Source organism: Falco naumanni, chromosome 7, assembly GCF_017639655.2.
Source record: "Falco naumanni isolate bFalNau1 chromosome 7, bFalNau1.pat, whole genome shotgun sequence".
In the NCBI taxonomy this organism is placed as follows: domain Eukaryota; kingdom Metazoa; phylum Chordata; class Aves; order Falconiformes; family Falconidae; genus Falco; species Falco naumanni.
The window spans coordinates 59,829,445-59,848,761 of NC_054060.1; the positions used below are offsets into that span (position 1 = coordinate 59,829,445).

General features: G+C 37.0%; 1 protein-coding gene across 5 annotated transcripts in view; it reads left to right on the plus strand.

Annotated features, from left to right (window-relative positions):
• NUBPL (nucleotide binding protein like) overlaps nt 1-19,317 on the plus strand; it is a 158,663-nt gene that overhangs the window by 17,566 nt on the left and 121,780 nt on the right. For all 5 annotated transcript variants that reach the window (XM_040600335.1, XM_040600336.1, XM_040600340.1 and 2 more), the window contains exons 4-6: nt 251-341; nt 14,027-14,066; nt 14,157-14,247. In XM_040600335.1, the coding sequence (XP_040456269.1) occupies nt 251-341; nt 14,027-14,066; nt 14,157-14,247 (222 nt within the window). The remainder of the gene's footprint in view (nt 1-250; nt 342-14,026; nt 14,067-14,156; nt 14,248-19,317) is intronic.

A 19,317-nucleotide genomic window follows, 5' to 3' on the forward strand; every position in this document is an offset into this window, starting at 1 on the left:
TGTAATTAAGAAAACTTGCAAGTGAGGATTCTGTGAAGGAATGAAGGTTTTGTGAAGATGTCTGGCTCAGCTCGGAGACATCATATTTCATGCTTCAGTTGCTATTTAGAGAGAAAGAAAACAATGATTATGTCTAAAATCAAAATCATGTTTTTATTTCTATAGGCAGTTTTGAAATTTTGCTCAACTAATAATTCATAAAGGCAGACATTTTGACAAATAGGTTTTTTTGTTTTGGTTCATTACACAGACAAAAGAAGTTGGTTTACTTGATGCAGATGTTTATGGACCTTCAATTCCAAAGATGATGAACTTAAAAGGAAACCCAGAATTAACACCAAGTAAGTGGAAATGATTTTTCTTGCTGTCGTCTTTATACAGGGATGAGCATGGACCAGCCATTGGTGCTTCCTTGGTGTGGCACAGAAGGGATGCAAACAGAAGATGTGACTTAACTTTTTTTTATTTCTAGTAATGAGGTTTCTTTCAAAGTGAGCTTGTACAACTGGGAGCATATTTAGGGTCATTTTTTTATGTTGATTCATGGGTTTTGGGAGTTTTATGGATTATTACTAGGGATGCTGGAAAGGATAGCTAGGAAATGAAGGTTATTGTCAGTAGTTTTAAACTTGCTATGTGGGATCCCTCTATAGAAGACCTCCAAATTAAAGCCCAAAACCCACTAGTCTAGGGAAAAAAAAAAGTCAAATCTAGGAAATAAGAGAAGGATCATTATGGTAGCTTATGTAAAATGTCATTGAAATGACAGGCTAGACCACTTGATTTATTTTATTTGAAGATGTATGTTTAGGAATGCAGTAGTGGTGGCTTCACTACCTGAAGTTAAAGACAGTAGACAGAACTCCTAGTTTTTCTTCAGCTAGGAAGGATTCAGGTCTGGGGAAAGGTAAATTTAGGTGGGAAGGTCTGGAGAGAAGTAGAGAAGACCTGAAGTTGAAAGGTTGCGTAAAGTCTGTTTACCTTTGAGAAATGTAACTTACACCCAGGCCAACCAAGGGTGAAACTGAGGGATGCTTTATCCTGATAATCTGTTAGTGATGCTTCAGTATAAGGGACTGCTTTTTTGGGAGTGGTAGGGATGCTGAGTCAATAGGATTTATTTAATATTTTGTTTTGCCCATCCTGTGATAAAAGTGCTTGTAATTATAAAAATTAAAAGCATGTAACCACAGGCAAAAACAGTCCTGCATGGTAACACCTGGCCTACATGATAAAAAGTACTGGGATCCTACTGAAGAAAGTACAAACGGTCAGTACTTGTTGACAGGGAGGGATCAAGGATGTGTACCAGTTCAAACAGGACATAAAAGGGCTTCAGTGAAATAATGGCTGTAAATACCCATTAATGTTTGCAGGCAAGAATTGCTAGGTAAAAAGGAAGTTAAATATTCCTTCCACTTCCTTTCATGCCATGATCTTTGTTTATTTGTCGTAGAATCATAGAATAATTTGGGTTGGAAGGGACCTTTAAAGGTCAGCTAGTCCAGCCCCCCCTCCAGCAAGCAGGGACATCTTCAACTAGATCAGGTTGCTGAGAACTCCGTCCATCCTGACCTGGAATGTTTCTAGGGATGGGGCATCTACCACCTATCTGGGAAACCTGTTCCAGCGTTTCACCACCCTCATTGTAAAAATATTTCTTGCTTACATCTAGTCTGAATCTACCTTCTTTTAGTTTAAAACCATTACCCCTTGTCCTGTCCCAACAGGCCTTGCTAAGAAGTTTCTCCCTGTCTTCCTTACAAGCCCCCTTAAGTATTGAAAGGCTGCAATAAGGTCTCCCTGGAGCTTTTTCTTCTCCAGGCTGAACAACCCCAACTCTCTCAGCCTTTCCGCATAGAAAGTTCCATCTCTCTCCATCTATTCTGCCTTTGTAGAATGGCCGTTTGTAACTGATCTTAATTTATGGATATGGTGGTGGTGGCTGTTCTGTACATTCTCACTTGGTATAAAGCATGCACAGTGAAATGGTGCCAGTATCTTTAAAGGGTGGTTATTGAGCTTGCCACATTAGCCTCTGAAAAATTAGTAAGTGGCAAACTTAGTATGTCTTATATAATTACAATTTTGTCTCGTTATACTTACATCCTGTACTCTGGATAAAGAAAACGTAATGTATTTCCATATATGGATGCACAGCATGTGCTTATAGAGGCAACTGTCAGACTGATTACTTTCTACATTTGAGTACCTGGCTTACAAATACAGACTTATTTAAATTAATTTTTAAGGGAGAAGGAGAGTACTTGGATTCATTTGTTGTGTTTCTGTTTTATGTTTTGAAGTCAAAGGCTAATTTTGTTGTGTAATAAATGAATAAATGACCCCTCTCATGCATCATCAGTAGAGTTTGACTTCCTGATACAAACTGAAGTATTCTTGCATTCTATTGTACTTTGGACCACATTGAGGGTGTATGTCTTACAGGCTGTGTTTTCCCATAACACAGATTTATTTTTTTTTGCTAGGAATTTTGTCTTTGAAGTGCATTATGAAGTACAAACACGAAAGGGATTGTGTTGTGTTGTTCTTCTTGTGCCCCCTCTTTTCCTTTTTATGTGATGTTGACTTTTTCCTTTCCAAAGGAGATAATGTAAAAAAATATTTTCTCCTACCCCCCCTGCCCCCATCTGAAAAATTGATTAGATAATGTTGAACTTCTTACACATTTTGCTGGGTTCCGTACCAAATTTAAATTCGTGTCATGGACACAAATAAGAAGCAAATTGCCCAGTCTTATTTCATGTAGTCATAGAAAGTAACATGCTAGGAATGAAAGAACTGAAGAGTATATTGAGTGAGATACTAGGGCAGCTCAATTTATTTGTATATAAATTTCAGTGACTGTAGATGTTTTGTGTATACAGCTGAGAACTCACTATAAGCTTTTGTCTTAACATGTTTCAAGTGTTAAAAAATACAGAATTCAATGTAATAGAAGTTGGAGGATTTCCCTGAATTGAAGTTGCTGCTGTTGACTTGTAAGCACTAACATTTTGATTGCTAAAGTGTATTCTTTCTACTTTTGTGTGGAATGTACAAGCAAATATTACCAGGATTTAAGAACATACCTTATTTTTTAACTGACAGAAAATGAATTTGTGTATTTCAAAAGCTTGACACATGACAGAGGTCTACTGAGAAACTCGTGTAGTAATTCGGTGTGAATGATAACAGGATAGAATTTGTATTTCAGGAATTCTGTTCATTTCTCGGTGCACTTTTGACTCTTGAGCTGGTGAAGCTGTACAGTAACAACAATAAAAGTGCTGGAAAAGTAGCTGACGTTAGGATGGTTTCATTGTGATAATAGGGATTTGGAGGGCATAAGAAGCTTTAATTGTGAACCTCAGGAATTCCTATAGTGAGTGACAGGATAAGCTTGCAAGGAAGTGACCCATCGTAGATATATATAATGGTGTGTGTATATACATATATAGATATAAAAATATGTATGATCCTTGTATTTTGGTATAACAAGCTTTATGTTATTTTCTGATTTCTTATTACATTTTCAAGAACTAAATATGAACTCTGAACAAATAGTTTTGTACTGTAATTGAGCAAACACAGGCAGTATGTTTTAAAGATGTGCATTAACTGTATACATAGCAGTAAGTCAAATAAAAACACTTTTTTAATAGCATAGCAATAAAAAATTATCTTTAAAGTCATTTACTTACTGTCTTCAGTGTGAGGCCTGGATTTAAATGAATCTGTAGAGCAATCCTGGGAGGTTATGAGCGCTCTTGCACTCTTACATTTCTATTTCTTCTCTCACATGTAGCAGCTGAAAAGGGATTAGGGATGCCTGGTACCATGCAGAATAAATCTGTGCAGCAGTTATTACTTCTGAATAGAAATTATTATAGTTTTGCTATAATTTAAGTTTTCAAAATGAATTAGGAGTTCTTAGTGAGGAGAGAGTCTGTATAAATGGAAGATGCTCATAAAATTAATTTTGCAAACTGTAACATTGGAAAGCCCCCTAACATTGAATAGGGTGTCATTCAAAAATACTTTAAATAGTCAGGGAAATAGTGGTTAATAAGTTCACAACTGAATTTAATTAGCTAATGGAGGATTATCTAACTATGGGATAAATAGGATAAATATTAACATTAGCTACAATATATACACAGGGCAATGCTTATGACACAAGTAACAAAAGCATTACTTCAATTCTTTTCCCACAGAATTTACTTAAAAGCCGTTTCCTGGCTTAGTGAACCACAAAATTTCTTCCCCTGCCTCCCCCCCCCTCTTTAATAGAAAAAAAAATAATAATCTATCATTTAAACAGCTGGCAGAGAGTAAAAGCTATTACATTGCCAAAAAGATACTGCAGTTTTGCCAGGTAAATATAATTTAATTTAAATGATTATGAAGGTTTTGGTAGGTTTTTTCCTTTGTGACAGTTGAGTGCTCTCTTAATGTTTCAAAACTTCGTTGCCACTTCATGGTATCCTTGGTGTCTTTTTTATTTCTTAATAAAATAGTATATTCAAAATATTAGCAGTGGGCATCTTTTCAAATTTTGGAATAAAAACTAATTTCTGAGAGAAAGCTAGCAGTAGCTGTGGCTGGCCCCATTGAGTCTTGTAATATTGCAAGAGCTATAGAAATGAAATTACTGATGAAATTCTGAAGTCAGGAATGGACACTTGCATTTTTTCACTGGGCCACATTTACATGTCGGCTATTCTTTTCACTGTGGTAGCAGAATCTTGTAACAGAAAGTGCTGATTTTAAATAGAATCTGTTGTGACTGTTTAAAGATATCTGCTGGAAGTAGCTGTATCAAGGGCTTGTGGTGAATCCATTTGAGGGTTATGAATAGAATATTTAGAGTTAAACATAGAATATGTTACGTAGGTAGGGTAGTTATTGAGGTAGCATGAAGAAATTTCTGGATCTTACATAAGCGTATTCCAGAACAAGGTTGTCTTTATCATGCTTTAGCAGTGGAACTGCATCATGATTAATTTAAGTAAAAAATAAATTTATTTCAAAAAAAAGTCATATTAGCTGCTGCCATTACCTCTTGATTTTTGAACAAGTGATTTTTAGATTGTGTATAGTCTAATAATATGCTTTACTGATTGTATTTTGAAAGAAGTCCAAACTGAAACCCCGTGTTTTGTGTTTGGTGATGTCTTATCCCAGTTTATCTGTATGGCTCAAATCGAGTAGTCCCATGTGTCTTATATATGCTAATATATATTATATATATTATATATATTATAAAGTAATAATTCAGAATGTTGCATTTAGTTGTGGTTTATATTTTGGAGGCTCTTTCATATGTGATGAGGTAGTTGAAAATCAGAAGATGCTCAAGTGTTAAGTATTTTATTCTGGACCTTGACTATTGCCCTCAAGCCTGTAACAATTAACCTCAAACTGGATTAATTCAGCTAGTGTTGAGTACACTTGTGGAAAAAATTGACCTTTACTTGGAAGGGAAAGGAGGTGGAGAATACTCAGCTCTGCGAGGGATTATTTATAGGCATGCAGTTATTAGCTGCTGTTTAAAAAAATAAAAAAACCCTCTTGACAGTTAATTTATTAAAAATTTATTCTTCATTGTACTTGAATTCATACTTAAAACTACGAAAAAAGTAAGGCAAAAAAGTGTGAGAAAGGTAGTGTAGTAATTAAAGCCTCTTAGCGAGAGCAGTCTTTTCTGGATAAATGGCAAGCCAAACTTTACTAAATGCTCTTGCAGTATGAATTACTGAAACACTATAACCTGCAAAAATACATTTCAAGTACTTGAAAGTGGAAGTGTGTTACTTTTCACGTTGTTAATCCTGCAGTGCAGTAATAATAAATGTTTTAATATGGATTATGGCTAGCAAATATTCATTACATTATAAAGTTTACTTTTAGAGATACAGATGGTTTGTCTCGTTCAACTTTTATGCAAGTTGGAATTAAATTGCAGAATAGTTTTATTATAGTAATGTGATAGATATGTGTTTAATTGTACATAAACAAACGAAATGATTCATTCTTTTGTTTGTACACTGAACACATTTACCTTTTTTGCCTATTTCAGAGGAATAAATGTTTCCCTCCTCTTCTAGAAGTAAAATTAAAGGACTGTAACTGATTCTGAATTTTCTCAGTATTTGTACTTTGCAATTTCACTTTGTTTTTTTCTCAGTGGGTTTCTTGCTGTTTTTTTCCTCTTCCCTCCGCCTTCTCTACAGTACAATGGAGTGGCTTTTCAGAATAAAGAAATGAAGCAGAATACATAATAGAAACATATTTTTATCCTTTTAAAACTTAATTTCAATTTAATTGTATTCTAATCCTTTCCCTATAGTGACCAGAGGCTAAAAGTGACAGTTTAAAACTAGCATTTGTTGCCTTTGCGTTAGTTGATGTTCATAATCTTGTGAAGTACATAGACTTTAACTTTACAAGTGGTGAAATTAGAATAAAATCACAGAACGATGTGTGTGGGGATTCATGTGAAATGCAAAAGGGAATATTTTTTTTAAAAAAAGTGTTCCTGCATATATTAAAGTGGAGAATCAACAACTTTACTGTAATCTATATCATCAGCGTCCAGGTGTGCTTTTTTCCCCCCCAAATGACAGATAAACCTTTGAACAGATTTTTATTCCATGTCTTTTCACCTACATTTTATTTTTTCAGGTCTTGATTGTAGTATTGAACCTAAAAAGGCTGAATCAAATGTACTGAGTTCATAGTTTTGCTTTGAAAGCAATGATGGTCCCTAGTTAACTGGGAAGTTTTTTGAAGTTAGATCTTGAAAGTAATGCAGAGGGAATGTCTGCCCCTTGGGTTCCTGCATCTCCCTGTTCTGCTTTACTGTTTTCTGTCACACTGTTATGTGACTGACCTGGGGAGTCCCCCACTCACAGAAGCAGGTCAGTGCTTCAGATAACATGACCGTTCCTAGAGGTTTTGTGTGTCAGGAACCTTGAACTGAACGTTGTGTTAGTCAATTTTATTCCTCGTGGGTATAATGAACTAAAAGAACCCACCTAAATTGGTCTACTAAAGCTTTTGATCCACTATAAGTAAACTTTTTTGGCTCCGTGGGAATTTGAGGGCTTTTCAAAATGTTGGTTATTTCAGCAATTGTGGGGAAGACATCTGTGATGGAAGGTAATGGCAAGATATTTAGAACTAGTCCTGTGTTACTATGCTAATCCTAACAAGTCATCAGTGCTTTAAAATGTAACAAAGATATAACTAAATCATTGTGCTGTTTACTTCAAAAGCAAGTCTGGTACAGATATAGTCTTCCAGCAAGCAGTTAGTTCTTTTGCTTTTAGGTAGGACTGATGAAGTCATATCTGCAAAACAGTTCCGTTAATGAAAAAACTTTGAGTGGTTTGTTTCCTCTGCAGTGTATCAGGAGGAAAGAAAGTGGAAAATCTACTCAGGTAATGGGATTGCTAGACCGACTAAATATTAGAAGCTAATCTTCTGGGGAAAAGCTGCATTTCTTTATGCATTTGTTTCTTAGAGTTGAACAGTAAGCATTGAATAATGCTCTTTGAGTCTCATTGCTAGTTTGCTTTGGTTTAAGTATTTGTGATGTGTTTGTGGTTAGATAACACTGTTAGTGTGGGATGTAATGGGATATGACAGCCTTTCCTGTGTGGAGTTCTTCAACCTTAAAATATAAATTGCAGTATTTCTGGGGCAATCCTGCAAATAAACTTCTAGCACATTGTGAAATAAAGCTTGTAGTCTCAATTAGTCTGTCACTTGCCATAGAATATTCTGAGCTTCTGGCATAAGCAGTTAAAACAATGATTTAAAATTTGTGACTCAGACTAACCTTCTTTTGGTGACAGCATCCTTTCCCCTCTGACATAAGTTGTGTGTTATTGTGGGATACCCTGGGGCCCTGTTGCTGTTTGTCCCCCTTGCCTCTGCTGTATTTCTCTTCCCTTCTCACTGCATTGTGCGTGGAATTCACTTGCCTTTGCTTAGGAAACTAGTACTGCTTTAAGCATGTTGGAGTGTGGTGTCTGGCATCTAGCTGCCCCTATGGCTCTCCCTCATGTCCTCTGTTAAATCTGCCAGCCCTGTACAAACCTCAGCTTCCTAAGGCGTCCGGAGTGGCAGGAGGTGTCTATGTTTACGCAAGTAAAGACCAACCTTTTTGTTACTCTTACTGTCATTTTCCCCCTTCCTTCCTTCCTCTGTCCTTTGCCCCCTTCCTTTGTCCTTTCTCCCTCCTGTTGTTGGAAACCCTATGTAGTCTGAAGCCTTTACGTCCTTCAGGGGAGCCTGTATCCTCCCGTTACAGAATGTTTATCTTGGGAGGTGACTTTCAAAATAAACAGCAAATAAGTTCCTTATACTTCTACATAGTGACAGCCATTTGAGAATTAGTGTTTACTGTGATTAACGGAAGGTGCTGTGTAAGTTGGAGTCCTAATTTAAGATTGTGATAGAGTATCCTGTAGTCACTGCAGCATGAAATTGTGCACAATTAAAAACTAGGTGATGCAGAAGTTTCTGAGATTTTACAAGTGACCATACTGAAAATCTGTTTTAGCTTTTCTGTGTGTATGACGTGTTAATTGAGTTTGTCTTAGATAATCTTGTACTGGAATCCACAGACTGTTCTGCAGTGTCTCTCTCTGACTGGCATGGTAACTGTATGTTTTGTTTTGCCATATGTCACCTGTTTCGGGCAGGGAGATATCACTGAGATGTGAGTAGGTAGAAAATAACAATTTGTCATTAAAACATCAACTAATGATGAGCTATGCAAACAGCAGCAGAACCTTTAGGTTTTGTATAAACTATGAATAAATATCAGCTTGCTTGAATTTTGGTAAATGTATGCAGAGGAGTTACAGTATGGGTTTTATTTAAATAGCATACTGTGAAGGTTCAAGGAATACTTAAACTTAACAAGTTATTTTGAAATCTACTTTTAAAGCTGCTGCTTTAACGCTTTTAAATAAGAGATGCTAAAATGTTATTTGGAGACTTAGGTGTTGCAGACAATACGTAGTGTAACTTTCTACAGCTTTTTCTGTTGTACGTTGTGCCTCAGTTTGCTTTTGAAAATTTTAATTCTTTCAGATATATTTGGGAGTTTCAAGGGAAAATACCTAACTTTAGTAATGCACCTAAACTTTTTAGAACTTCTAGATGTTTATCGGTTGTGCAGATGTTTACTGGTTGTGCATTACATGCTTTCCAACATTGGAGGTGGTGTAAGTGGGGCCATCAAGACCTGGACTGTGAAACTTGCCCAAGGTTATTCAAGAACTCTGTGGATTTGGAGAACTATGCTGTGTCTCCAAATCCACAGGGTTCTTGAATAACCTAAAGCAAGTTTCACAGTCCAGGTCTTGATGGCCTCATCTGTAACATGAGAGAATAATTCCCCACCACAGAAGCATGTCGTTAGGTAAAAATGTTCGGTTTGGGTGCATGGGTGTTATGGAAATGGGATTTGTATAAAAAATTAAGAGTCAGGAAACCGATGCATTCAGAGCATAGCCTGGAACTTGCAGTGGTGTCTGCTGGCAAACCCTGCTGCATTGGTAGTGTCTTCAGAAACATTTGTAAATCTGCATGCAAAGATCAGTAAGGTGCTTTTAACTGGAAAATTGTACAATTGTTCTACTTTCTAATAGATTTAGCTATTGATGTCCTTACTCAGAACAACTTAAAAGTGCCACTTCCCTGCTTGATGACCAAAATCCAGTTAGGATAGACAGGTGAGTTCCCCTATTAAGATTTATTGAAGACAAACCTTAAGTAATTAGTTACCATTCTAGGAAGTCTGATCTTCCATTATAGTGGCAAGTTCCAAAAATAGCTGAGTACAATAGGAAATCTTTAACAGGGAGGAAAATGTGAGCTTCTAGTGTTCTCATCTTATGTATGGATATTTTTTATTTCTTTGAAATGGTAAAAACCCCCAACCTCCCCCTTATTTCAGACATGTGAAAAGTCTGAGCAGCTCCTCTGCATTAGTTCTCACTCACTTGGTGAGCTCAAAATAGATTTGCTAGGGTGTTGCATGATCCACTATGCTCACATTTAATAATTATGTGCTACCTTTGCTTTTTTTAAACAGCATGATGCCTCCTCCTAAGGAGGTGTAGTATAACATCACAATCTTCTGGAATAATGATCTTTACTTATCTAATGAGACAAGACTGAGTCTTAAGTCTTTGCTTGCTCTAATGTATTAGTCAGCAGACCTCTTCTGAAAACCAAGCCAAGGATTGAAATGTGGCCTTGTGGCTTAACCCTGGCAGGTGACTGACCACCAGCCATGCAGCTGCTTGCTCACTCCCCACTCTAGGGATGGGGAGGGAATTGGAAGGTTAAAAGTGCAAAAACTTACGGGATGAGATAAAGACAGATGAACAGGGAAAGCAGAAGCTGTGCCTGCAAACAAAGCAAAACAAATTAATTCAGTACTTCCCATTGGCAGGCAGGTGTTCAGCCATCTCTTGGAAAGCACTCCGTCATGTGTAAGGGTTACTGGGGAAGATGAACACCATAACTCTGAATGTCCTCCCCTTCCTTCTCGCCCCAGCTTTATATGCTGAGCATGACATCATATGCTATGGGATATACCCCTTTGGTCAGTTGGGGCCAGCTGTCCCCGGCTCTGTCCCCTCCCAACTTCATGTGCACCTCCAGCCCACTCACTAGTGAGGTGGGTGATGCTTGCACACTATCAAAAGCTTTTCTCCTTCTCACCCTAGTAATAACATAAATACCTCTGTGTTATCATCTCTGTTTTCATTGCATATCCAAAGCATAGCACCATGCAAGCTACTATGAAGAAACTTTGAGCTATCCCAGTTAAAATGACATATATATATAGCTCTGTACGTACTTTCTGTGCTGCACTAACCTATGGCCACCAAGGAACGGCTATGTCGGGCTTTCGAGAGAAGAAGGATGGAGTCCTTGGCAGGATAGTCTGCAGGGCTTGATTTTTTTTTTTTTTTTTTTCTGCAGAAAAAATTAAAAATAATTACAAAATACAGAAAATCTATCCTAATGCCTTCAACATCATTCTTCCCCACATGACTAACAATGCAGCCTTCAGACCAGTCCTAGAACTTTATCAGCAATGTGCTGTAATGCTGTCATGAATTTGTATGTCTGTCTTTTCCAGCGCCCTACTTGCATCCTACCAGAAGAGGCATTTTATTGACATTTCATTGGTACTCTGTTGATGTTATTGATCCCATTTTATATATTCAGAGAAAAAACAGCACCCTTTTATTTAGGACAATCAAGCTTACTGAAAAGTTCTAAACAAGGATCCTTTATTGATCGCTGCACAGGTGGCATAATATTGCTGTGTTGTGATTTTAAGAAACTTGTTGTGTGTTGGATTTTTGGAGCTGTATGGTAGGCATCTGATAACAGAGAAGAAAGGGTTTACTCTGAAAGCAATGGGAATTAGAGATGTTACTGAGATCTCATTAAGCTAAATCTTCTTTACATGTTATGTTTTAGAAAATCTTCATGAGACCCAGGGCAAAGGGGGAGGAATGCCTGTTGCTTTTGATGAGACAAGGGTGATTACCGGAGCTCACTGAAACACTTTAGATTTGAGATAGTCTTAAGAATGCTTTTTAGCAGTAGGAAACAGTGGGGTGCTCTGCAGTATTTTGTATGACTTTGAGAATGTGCAGAATATTATAGCCCGAATGTACAGCAGGATGTGCATTGTTCTTGTGCATTGTATAAACTTGATTAAATCTTGCTGCTCGGAGCAGTTTGTAGTCTCGGTTGTTAACCAAAGAAAGTAAGATCCAGTTTTCATGACGTGAAACTCTCCCATTGAAAATAAACGGTGTACATGTTTTAACACCAGAGACACCCATTTGGCTACTCTGTAGGTCACTATTTGTGTACTGAGAGCAACTCTCCTGCCCACTGAGGTGAAGGAGAGGGAGATCTCTGAAGGTGTATCTGTTCTGTGCAATTAGTATGTCTACCTGGGCTTTGTACTTACAAAACTGTATACAGGTGGTGGGTGTTGAGATGTTAGCCTCTGGATGTTTGACTACAGTTGGATTGAACTGAGAAGCGGCATGAATAGAATTTGGTGAGCTTTCTCAGAATAAATGCATCTTTTCCATTCTTTTTACCTTCCAGTTCCTGGTTCTCATGTACTTGTGTGCTCAGGGATTAGCCTCCCCTTTTTGTTTTCTTTCTTTCTTTCTTTCTTTTTTTTTCTTTCTCTTAAAATCATTCCTATTTCATGGTAAAAATGAAGTAGACCTCGAATCTGCAGTGATACAGGAGAAAAAGGACCTGCAACAGCATGTTTCTTTTTTGTAAAACATCTCCTAGGTAGATAGGTAGTCATTTTTCTCAAGACTTCTAACAATATTACAGCATGTGGCGGTACATGTATTCTTTACAAGGACACCAAAGCAGTGTCTAGAGATGGCTCTAGGCTGAAGTTCAAATGTCATCAACCTCTTCAAAACAAAACTATTGCTCTGCAGGAGAAAAAGTAAGACTGTGATTCCTAGAAGTGGGGTTATACAGTATAATGCCACTAAAATAAGCCCTGACCATACACTGTAGCATGAGCAGAAGTAGAGAAATCTTGAATTAATGTGGGTGCAGCGCACCAGTCCAAGCCCGTGTGCAGTTCCATACACGTTCCTGAACGTAATTGTCATGTGATTTGTTTAGCTTCCTATTGTTCTTTTTGAGTTGTAAACCAAAGCATCCAATTTATTTTCAGCCATATTTCTAGAAAATTACATGGCTTGAATGCCCACTTACTTGATTGCTTGAAAGCTTTCATGTATAGAATTTAGCAGTTCAATTTGTACGCTCTTGGGTGTTGTTTTCTCTGAATTTGGAGTTCAGCTTTGAACACACTGCATTGTATTTATATTGCTTTTATTTTACTGTCTGTACATATTTTACTTTGGGTGCATCAAACGTTTCTGTCAAAATATGTATTAAAATATATTTTTTTTATTACTTAAAGTATTCTATTTTTTGCTTGTTCCTGCCAGTGCATGCTCTTAAAATAAACCAGCTAGACCAAATAAAATTAATTTTGCTCTTTCATGTGTGTGTGTGCGCCATCTTGAGATAAGGCGTGGATGTAGATGGCAGAGACTATTAAGGGGAGTTTTTGGCTTTTGGGAGGTTTTGTTTTGAATGTACTTTTTTTTTTTTTTTACTTTCTGCTTGTTTTTCCCTTTGCCGGCAGAACAATTATATTGTTCTCTCCCCTCCCCCTCTGTTTTTTTCTTGACACTGGAAGGCATAGGAATATGGAGCATGAGGACATTACCTCTGCAGTGTTCAAATAAGCATCTTTTGTTCCTACAGATATTTTAGAAGTCCTGTCCTGCAGACTTTTGCCAGTCTGAAAAAATTCATGACTTCTTACCTGGAGCTGTTAATGACACGTAGTTTAGGGGTGGCTTTATTTGGTACCTTTTCTGTAGGTTTCAAAGCACACAATAAAAGGAGAATTCCCCAAAACTCTGGTGTGTTGATGGGAGCGATCCTGATTTGTGAGATAGGTGAATAGCATAATTTTAAAAAAAATAATTAAATCCCATCATGTTGTAGGATTTTGATTTTGTTCTGATATAAATGACTGCATTTACTGAAGTATTGCAGAAATAGAAGGCTGCCCAACAGGGGATTTATCCCTCGTAGCATGGGAGTTTCATATGAATAGATGAAGTGGGTTTCGGCAGCACAAAGTGACATTATGGGCACACACATCGTTACATTTTTACAACTTTTCCCACAGTAAAAATGCAAGAAAATGTAGGGCCAGGTTCTTGGGTAGAATAGAAAAATGTATATATGTAATGAAGGGATGAGGGAGAAAAACAAATGCTTTTAACACGGGGGGGGAAACTACTTTTAAAAGGAAAAAAAATTGTGTAAGCTTATTTCTTTATAAAACCCCTAAAAACAAAACCCCAAACTGACTCCCCCCCACCAAAAAAAACCTTGTTTCCTTCTGTTTTAGAAAATCTAATGAGGCCCCTTAAGAACTATGGAATCGCATGGTGAGCATATGTTTTAATTTAAATCAAGCTTCCTTACAGATATATTTGATATTGCGCTGGAAAGCTTAAGTTTTTGCTTTGTTGTTTCAGTATGTCTATGGGTTTCTTGGTAGAAGAGACTGCCCCGGTTGTGTGGAGAGGGCTCATGGTCATGTCAGCTGTTGAGAAATTGTTGAGACAGGTAAGGACTTGGGTACATATTTGTGTTTCAAAGTAACTGGTTATTTAAAAAATGCATTTAACTGATATATGAGTGTCCATGACACTATTTCATATACAAGAAATACTGTATCTTGGTCATCTTAAATTCTGAAGAATTTAATCTTAGCTTCAGGTAAGAGAGAAAGTTAACGCTTCTTGTGTTTACCGATCCCCTTCAAATAGATCTGCTGTTCTATGCATTTGGTGAGTGAATCACCCCAGTTTGCCTTCCTTCTCATTACTTTTTATGTTTATGCAATTATAAAAAAAAAAAAAAAGAACATTTGGAACTTGCCAAAGGATTTACATGTGTAGGTATCTATGCATATCTACAGCTGTGTTCCCTTATGTGCTTGTTAATTTGCCAGCACTAAGAATTCCTGGGTGACGTTTGACATATGACAGGTACATGAAAATCATTAGATACCATCTCTATGTAATGCAGATAGATTGTTAGTTAATAAATTTCCTGGCATATGGAGGCAGGGTGGCTTTTTTATTTCTTGGCAGGTCTTTTTTTTCCTCTTACTGTGAATAGATCTGTGAAGTGCTAATGAGACAAACAGCTGAAAAAATGCATTAAGGTTACATGTTTAGACTTTGAAGTGACCCAGTTGTTCACAGCTGACATCTATTCCAGGGATTTAATGTGTACTGCTTGGAGATCACTAGGCTTATGTATGTCTTCTGTAAATGCCTCCAAATCTTATGCTCCCTTAATGACTGAAAAGAAGATACTTTTTTTTTTTTTTTTAATTCCCCCCAGCCTTTTTCCAGTTTTACAGAATTCTTCTCTAACACAGTTTTTAGAATAGTGGCACTCATTGCCCTAGTCAGAAAAGCCATGTGTCTTCCAGAATTTCAGGAAGAACATATTTTCTGAGATTTGGCCTTTAAAAGTAAGGGCTATCCATGCCAATAGCTGTGAAAGGCTGTTCTGACCTCTTTGTGCGTTGCATTGTGTTGGCCAGGTTCACAAAGACTAGAGTCTAAAACCTCGAAGGTAGAACTGAAGTTAGCACCTGCTGTATTGGCATATTCCACCCTGGGAGACTGAACACTGGCAGGCACTCAACAGTGCTGTTACTTCAATCAGTAGTATCCCCAGATGGGAAGCATGTGCCAGCGTCCTTGTGGAGGGTATGGATGATGCTGTGTAATGAGCTCATTGCTCCCTAGCAACTGACAAAGCAGTTACATGCTGGCTGATTATACTGTAGGAACGAGACAGAGTCCATTAATGCTTGGGGCATCAGTGATTTCCCTGACAGTGGAACCTGAATTCTGAAAGAGGAAGGCTTTAAGGCTAAATTTCTTCTCCCCACAAGCATTTTGTTTCTGCATGATGACAAGGATAGTCTTAAATCTGTGCTGGAAAAAGTTCTTTGCATCTCCTCCTGCAAAGGAAGGAGCACACAGATCACAGGGAGAACCAGCAGGTTCTATCTGATGTATAGGTGGCTTCTAGACAGTAACTAATAATTTTTCCAGACTAACATTCGCTATTTTGCTTTTACAAACTGTCATCTCCCTTCTGATGTAGTTACTAGTCACTCAGGAAGGGGTTAACGGTAGAACCAATAGTGTTATAGTCTTGGACACCTAAACAGGAGAGGACCACAGTGTGTGGCGATGTTTTTAAAGATACTAACATTGTATGTTAGAAATAGTTTTGTGATCTGTTGGGGGCTTTGAAATTTGACCATGTTTTCTCTTTGTCTGTTCTTACTGGTCATAGCTATTACCTTTTGTTTGACAGGATAAAGTTGCTTGCAAGAGTCAAATAATTCTGCTTGTATTTAACTTTCTGAACTAGTGTTCTTAAGAAATAGCTGCTTTACTTCTATAGCTATATATAAACCATTTAAATTGGCTCCTTAATCTAGATTTGTAGTATAAGTGTAAAGACCTTGTGTGCGTTCAGACAAGCTGATTAAATATTAAGTTCTTAAAATAATTAAGTCAGCCAGATAGAAAATGTAGAGGTTCCCAGACTTACGCATTAAAAAAACTGGTGGTATTTTTAACGGTGTTTATTGTTAGATGGTGGAGGACTTTTTTGTTTGTTTTAAAAAATATCAAGAATATGGCTTCCCTCTGTAAATAACTTTTGAATGCTTGTTTGGTTTTTTCCATGTGAACAAATATGTTTTCCAGAGCTTACTGTGCTTCAGATACTCCAATAAAGCATTGAAGGGCCTAGTTTCCAAATTCATTGATGGAGACTTGTTAGCTCATTAACTTGTTAACTGATACTTGGTCTGTGCCTGTAGTAAGTATTTAAATGCTTCCCTTAGATGTGCAGCTTTATTGAGATTTCTGAAATTCTTACTTTGAAAAATGCATTTGTTAAATATATACATTATGTGCTTTCTTATATACTTCATGCATGCAGCCTCACGCTGTAATATATGTATATTTCTTGTCTGGTTTTACTTCAGTGGATGGATGGCTTTTCAGCACAGTTTGTCTCTCTTCACCTCTACTTGCATATGGCCAGGTTGTATATCACTTTTCAGATAAAACACCACCCTTTAAATCCAGCCTCTCCTTTTGCCACGTATCTATAGATACCAGATATATAATGAGAAAATACCTTTGCTCTTGCGTGTTGCGTGGTGTCACACTGGTACAAAATAGGCAACAATACAGAAGACCAGTATTACCACTTGGTGTTTCTCTGGTAATTTGTATCTCGTGAGCAAGGATGGTTTTCTGGATCACATCATATCATTTTCCTTAAACAGAGTTTAAAGGAAATCTGTCTTATAATACAAAGCAGTTAACAGTTTAGTATACTGTACTACATATATATTAATGTACGTCTGTCAAATTGGTACATAAAATATGTAGCATATGGATTCTATAATGTGTCCTACTTTTGATAAAAGTATTGCTCAATAGAAAAGGGGTGATATGAAGTTATTGAAAAAATAAGGAATATATAAGGAAATGAATTTTCACCTGTAGTGAAAGTAAATGACAAACACTAACGGAACATTTGATTCCATAAACACATTCTTAACGCTTTCAGTTAAATATCTCCCTAGTTTATATGCCTTGAAATTACCTGAAATTTTGTTGTGGCTGAGAAGGGACTTCTTCGTTCACATAATTAGATGTACTGTAGGCCCATTTACTCTGCACGGTGACCTTTTTCTCTTACGTGGATTTTGACTCTTCCATTTCCCTGCCATAGTTACCTTCATATAAAAATTCTTCCACCTCTGCTTTGAATCTTGCACCTTCCTTTGAATTGCCTTCCTTTGCATCTTGCTTGCCTGTATGTGGGATAGAAGAGAGTATTTCTTTGTTTACTTGATTTTTAAAAAAGATAAGTAATTTATCTGAAGAGTGCATTAAAACTCAGATAAGGAAATTTTGGTAGTTCTCCAGTGTCATCTGTAGCACTAGGCTTTTTCTGTTCAGTTTTCACTGATTTTTTTCAGTGATACGAATTTTTTTTGTTACCTGAAGCCTGTATTGAAACAGTAATGTGTCTGAAAAGTTCTGTTGAAGGAAGTATCAAGTAGACAGCTAAGAACCTTAGAAATATAAAGATTATTTAAATAAAAAAATGCAAGCAAAACTTGTTCATTGATTTACATTGCTTTTGCAACAAGGGCTGAAATGGTCATCACCACTGTCCCATACTCTCTGTATGGGAAGTTTTCTAGCACCATTCTCATTTCTGTCTGAGGAAGTCTTGACAGTTCAAAGGAGCAATTGGAAGGACGCAGACACAATCCTGAACTGATCCAGGAATGGCATGACTGGCTGCTGTACGTCCTGGAGCATATTGTGGTAATTGTTCTGCCGAAAGGTTGGAGGAAAGGAAGTGGCTCTGTGCTGGCTGCCGATTTAATAGCTACTGTAGTCATAGCAGCAATACAAATGGAGGGGATTTCTTGTTTAGGTAGTAATCAATGCAAAGGGTACTAAGTGTTGGTTTCTTTGAACTCTCTATCTTATTCTATATGCGTTATCAAGCTGAAATACCAGCAGAGAAGGAAAAAAAAAAGTAATATACAGCAGACAAGTCAGCTTTTCTATTAGAAGAAAATCAAATAAAAAAATGTGATTACAGGTAAAATACAAGTGCATATTTCAGTATGTAGTGTTCTACTTGTATCTTGTCATATCAGCAGCTAAATTTGTATTAGAAGCAAGCATTACCTACACAACATGGATTATAGATGTCAGCAATTTTGTTAAGTGCAAGCAGTCCCCTTGGAACTAGCCAAAAAATGTGCTTTCTTCTCAAGGCAAGGACCTTGAGTTGATTAACATCCTTCAGAGGATTTCTTACCCTGACATGACTTTTTAACCTACGTTTCTGCAGGCTAGTCAGATCTTACATGGCAAGACTCTTGTATTTCTTGTACTGCTCTAGAGTACCAAGAACATTTTGTGCATTGGCAGCATCCTTGGTAACTATGGCTATAATGTAGAGCCTCAGTGCTGTTATGTGTATTGTGACCTGTAAAGGTTCCTGAGATGTACCTGATACGGATGAACACATTTTCCCAGAAAGACTATGAAGCTTTTCGTGGAGTAGTTCAATTCTAATGTGTCCCTAAAATACTCTTCCTATTATGTAACTGTAATTCCTTCATCTCTTTTTTTTGCTGCTTCTTTTAGCACCGATTTAGTGCCTCTGTTTTGGTTTATTTTAATTTTCTTTCAATACATACTTTTTATAAAAGTTCCTCTGGGAGGGATATAATTGGAAAGGAAAGAATATAGGGAAATTAGCAGAAAGCAAATTATATAAAACTTCCAACGCAGAGCAGTTGCACCTAAGCAAAAGGAAATGGGGCCTTGTACTTAGCTTGGACAGGCTTTATGCCCTGTAGATTCATGTTGAAAAGCATAAATTCAGCAGAACAGTGATCGAAATATTTATTAGTTCAACCCAAAGCTAAATAGGGCTGTACTCTGAAGATGCAGTCTTGTCCTTTAAAAAAAAAGTTTAACTCAAGTTTATGCAGTTATTATAATTGTATGTGATTTTGGAAGCTTGCTTAGACATGGAGATTTTGTGTGCTGC